General features: G+C 36.8%; 1 protein-coding gene across 2 annotated transcripts in view; it reads left to right on the forward strand.

Annotated features, from left to right (window-relative positions):
* The window catches only part of LNP1 (leukemia NUP98 fusion partner 1), a 45,935-nt gene that overhangs the window by 31,923 nt on the left and 8,732 nt on the right, over nucleotides 1–5,280 (forward strand). For both annotated transcript variants that reach the window (XM_045286203.1, XM_004706453.3), the window contains exon 2: nucleotides 613–843. In XM_045286203.1, coding sequence (XP_045142138.1) covers nucleotides 613–843 — 231 coding nt within the window. The remainder of the gene's footprint in view (nucleotides 1–612; nucleotides 844–5,280) is intronic.

Raw genomic sequence — 5,280 nt, forward strand, 5'->3', positions numbered from 1 at the left:
AGTGGTGATAGTGGGAGGGTAGAGGGAGAGTGGGTTGGAAAGGGGGAACCGATTACAAGGATCTACATGTGACCTCCTCCCTGGGGGAGGGACAACAGAAAAGTGGATGAAGGGAGACGTTGGACAGGGCAAGATATGACAAAATAATAATTTGTAAGGTATCAAGTGTTCATGAAGGAGGGAGGAGCAGGGAGGGAGGGGGGAAATGAGGAGCTGATGCCAGGGCCTTAAGTGGAGAGCAAATATTTTGAGAATGATGAGGGCAATGGATGTACAGATGTGCTTTACACAATTGATGTATGTGTGGATTGTGATAAGAGTTGTATGAGTCCCTAAAAACACAATTAAAAAAAATAAGTGGTTCAGATAACCATTGCAAATTGATGAAATTAGCCTTTAATTATACATGGAATGATAAGCTTCTGACCTCTAAGAAATCCAGCATTGATTAGTTTTTGTTGATGTATGAAAAGCTGGGTAAAGTATAGCAAAAATTCATATTTACAATATAGGAAAAAAAGATGTGTTTATTGTAGAGTATGCGCATTCTGTTTCTGTGTTCATACTGTGCAGTCTCTTTATATTGTAACAATTTTTATTCTTTATTATCAGTTTCCTGAACGTCCTCAAATGACACCCTCTGATCACATCCCTAGAAGACATTCTCACGAGAGCCAGGAATTCCGGTGCCAGATCCACGTGAAGAATTACAGGAAATGCTCTGGAGATGGATCATTCAAGGAGCCACTGGGAACAAACAGAAGAGCTCATTCTCTGAGTCAGGGAGGTTCAAAGTCCTTTGAACAGCAATTGTGCTTTAGAACCAAACGTGCTGTCTCTTTGGTATGTAATAGGATTGATTATTAAGCATTGAAACCATTTTAGAAAAGGGAACCCAAAGGGTTCATGATGTCTAAGTTTAAGGAGAGTACATCTACAGTTTTCTCATTTACCACTTCTTGGTGATAAAAATCTTTGAAAAGTGATGTTCAGTTTAAGATAGCCCAGCTGTACATTATTTTTTTTCATTGAATACATCTGGTGGAGGAGGAAGTTCTGGAGGGTTTGGGCAGCAATGCTATGGTTACTGAGGTCCTAGAGTTCTGCAAACCTGCTCTCTTCACTCTTCCTATGAAGAATTGCGTCTCATTTGTTTTTTGATGATTCGGCTATTTGAAGAGAAAAACTGCTCCTGCTGCTCCGCTCCTTTGATATAGAATCTAGTAACTAATAGTGTATGGTTGTGCTTATCTGCTGGACTTTCAAATAGCCTACTGAGAGCGCTCTAATGAGTATGCGGGAATGGAGTGGTCCAGCTGTTCACAGTGACTTCCTGGAAGCCGAAAGGTGAGATAGGCCTGAAAAGAGAGGAGGAATCGAAACTCCACCAATAACATACCTGACACATAAAATAAGAAATTAGATATAAACTAATTTTTTTTTGGTTTTGCTCTTTTTAAAAAAAAATAATTTTATTAAGGACTCATGTAACTCTTATCATAATCCATACATACGTCAAGTGTGAAGCACATTTGAACATTCATTGCCCTCATCATTCTCAAAACATTTGCTCTCCATTTAAGCCCCTGGCAAGATATAAAGTAATTTGTGGGTAGTTTTTCAAGCCTGCAACACTGAGTAGCCTTGAGCAAAATAATTTTTTGTGGCCTCTTATTTTTTATTTGCACAAAATAAGGACTAATAATGACTTACTATTATATGGACAGTAAGTTATTATTATTTTCTATATAATAGTAAGTCATTATTAGTCCTTATTTTACAAAAATTGCTAATATATAGAAAGAGGAACACTGATGGCGTCGTGGTTCTGCATTGGATTGTTATCTGCAGGGTCAGCATTTCAAAGCCACCAACCATTTCCACAGGAGAAAGAGGACTTTCTACTCCTGTAAAGAGTTACAATCTCGGAAACTCACCAGGGCAGGTTTACCCTGTCTTCATCAACCAGATGGCAGTGAGTGAGAGTGAGTGATTATATAGAAGGCACAGCAAATAATTAAACCAAGGTGTATTCACTCCTGGTTCTTAAGCTGTACGCTGTTGAAGACATGTAGATGTTTTTATACACCTTTTTGGCACAATGCCTTATCTAACAGCAATGGCAGTTGGGATTGTCACTATATATCAGTTTTGCTTGGAGTGATGCTGTCTGCCTAAGAGTCTTGTTTCACAGGGTGCTCTTTCCACCTGATCATAAGAGGAATGAGGAAGAATAGTGAACATTGAACTCTGTTACTAAGAGTTCCGTTTTCATCTTTTCTGTTTACCGACTAATTTGATATAGTTTAGATTAAGAAGCAAGGTTGCAAAAATAGTACAGAAGATTCCCATACCCCATTCTCCAGTATTCTTCCAAATGTTAACATGTGTTTTAACTACCCAGAGGAGCTCTTTTGTCTTAGAGGAGCCTTAGTGGTTACTCATTGGGCTACTAACCGCAAGATCAACTTTTCAAAACCATCAGTCACTTAGTGGGAGAAAGACAAGGCTTTCTACTCTTGTAAAGTATTAGTGTTGGAAATTCACAGGGGCAGTTCTAGCCTGTCCCATAGGATCACTACGCGTCATCGTGGACTCAATAGCAGTGGGTTTGGTGTAGTACTAATTGTTGTTAGGTGCCATTGAGTCAGTTCTGACCCATGGGGACCTTATGAACAATTGAAGGAAACACTGCCCACTGCTGCACCATCCTCACAATCGTCCCTGTGCTGCTACAGCCACAGTGTCAATCCATCCCCTTGAGGGCTGGACCACACACACCACAAATGGGGGACTACAAAGAACAGATTTGTTTTCTCACAGTTCCAGAGGCTACAAGTCCACCAGAACTGGATTTGACTGTGTCAACTTGTTCTTTGACTGTAGTTTAGATCTTTCTTGGTTTCTTGGCTTGTAGAAGATTCTCATGGGCAATTTTTCTCCCCCATCTAATGCTTGTCTCTGAATCTAATGTGCTTTTGATAACTTGGAAGTGATAGTTTAGAACACTCTGTAGTGATATGGCCTATTAACATAACAAAGAAAACCTTGTTCCTGAATTGATTATATGCACAGGCCTTGAGGTTAGGATTCCAACATATATTTTGGGGGGGAAAACTCAGCTCATAACTTGTCAGCACATTTTCATATCTTGTTCTCTTCCTCTCTCTCCCTCTCCCTTCTCCAAACAAGGAATTCACTTATATAATTGCAGTTGTTGTTACTTGGTGCCCTCATTTGAGTCAGTTCTGATTCACATTGATCCTGTGTATAACGGGAGGAAACACTGATGGCCTGGTCCTGTGCCATTCTCAAAATTCTTCTTATGTTTGAGCCCATTGATGCAGCTGCCGTGTCACTCCATCTTGTCTCTTTCGCTGCCCGTCTGCTTTACCAAACATGACGTCCTTCTCTAGAGACTGATCTCACTTGACAACGTGTCCGAAGTATGTGAGGCTGAGTACAATTATTAAACTTAGGAAATCAACATTGATACAATACTATAATCTATAGACCCATTCATATTGAATACATTTACTGAATAATATTCTCTATAGAAAAATCCTAGGTCAGGTGTTACATTGTTTTCAAGTATTTTAGTTTATTTTAATCTACTGCAGTTTTTCTGTCTTCATTGACTTTGTTTCAGATTATCAGTCAGTTTTTTTTAATGGCCCTTAATTGAATCTTTGTGATTCAAATGACAAATTTCTGGCAGGATTTAAACAGAAGTGGAAAAAATACTGTTGTAAAACTGACATGTTGAATTGTTTATTAATCTAGGAGACTTAAATCTATTTTGAAACAAAACCAACCCGACCAAACCCACTGCCATCCATTCGATTCTGATGTTGACCCTATAAGACAGAGTAGAACTGTTTCTTAGGGTTTCTGAAACTATAAATCTCTGCAGGAGCCTCATCTTTCTTTTATGAAATAGCTGGCATGTTTGAACCACTAATCTCATGCCTTTAACTTTTAATATCTCACATTCAACATTTAACTCAGTGGTGCCATTCAGCTCCTTATCTGGAAAAACAAACAAACAAACAAACAAACAAACAAACAAACAAACCCCACTGCCATTGGGTTGGTTCCAACTCCTCGTAACCCCAAAGGATAGAGTAGAACTAACTGCTTCTCAGGGCGTCTGAGCCTGTAAGTCTTCACAGAAGAAGATTGCCTCCCCTCTCCACAGAGCGGCGGGTGGGTCTAACTGCCGACCTTGAGGTGAGCTGCTCAAGGCTTACTCCGAAGTGCCACCAGGAGCCCTTATGTTTGGAACAAGGTAGGGTCCTAGATACATTAAAAAAATTAAATCTGAACTATTTATTATTGATTCTGTGACTGCATAAACTTTTGATAAATAATTCGTAATCATAATAACTTCCTTATTTGAAAGTCACTTGATAATAAGTCCTAAAGGTATGTAACTATCAAGTAGTTTGTTTACCTAAACAGATATTCTTCACATTATCCAGCAAACAAAATATGCTTGTCCTAACAATTTCCAAGTGTAAAGAAAACTTAAGACTGCATGTTAACTTTTTTGACCTAAGAATAATCTTTACAGTTATATATAATATCTAGAAATTAATGAAATTATTTTAAATGGGCATATTATATGATAAATAAGTAATTTAAGTAGATATTTTATTATCTATCCATTTCAAAGTTTATAGAACTCATTTAAATTAAAATGCATAATATATGTAAATGCAGAATATTTTCATATTTATTAATTGAATCACTTTTTAAAAGCTATTGACAATTACAATTAAATATATGATTGAGGATCCGATGCATACTAATAAGTAGATTTAGATTTTACATCTTAGCATTTAAAAGTCAGACTGCTTTAGTGATTTGGTCATGCCCAACATTACATTTTTTCATTTAAAACTTGGTGTATCTTTATAATGTCTATATTTTGCCAATAGGTAGTGAGATAACAAAAATATATTTTGGATCTTTATTTACAATCATTTTTTAGCTATTCTATTCTTAACACAGGGAAAGGCATATTGGAAATAATCATAACTATATTTTCTCTTTCTCATTTAATGCTTTATTCTTTGTTTTTATTTAATTCAAAATCACTAATAACAAAAACATTGAGAAATAATTCTAGTACCTTTTTTTTAAAAACATTTTATTAGGGGCTCATACAACTGTTATCGCAATCCATACACACATCAATTGTGTAAAGTGCATTTGTACATCATTCTCTTTTTTTTTTTTTGAATTGGGTCAATCTGGTTTTTTGTTTTTTTACATTTT

Source organism: Echinops telfairi, unplaced genomic scaffold (genome assembly GCF_000313985.2).
Source record: "Echinops telfairi isolate 266 unplaced genomic scaffold, ASM31398v2 ScPeMD7_6;HRSCAF=24_0, whole genome shotgun sequence".
Taxonomy (NCBI): domain Eukaryota; kingdom Metazoa; phylum Chordata; class Mammalia; order Afrosoricida; family Tenrecidae; genus Echinops; species Echinops telfairi.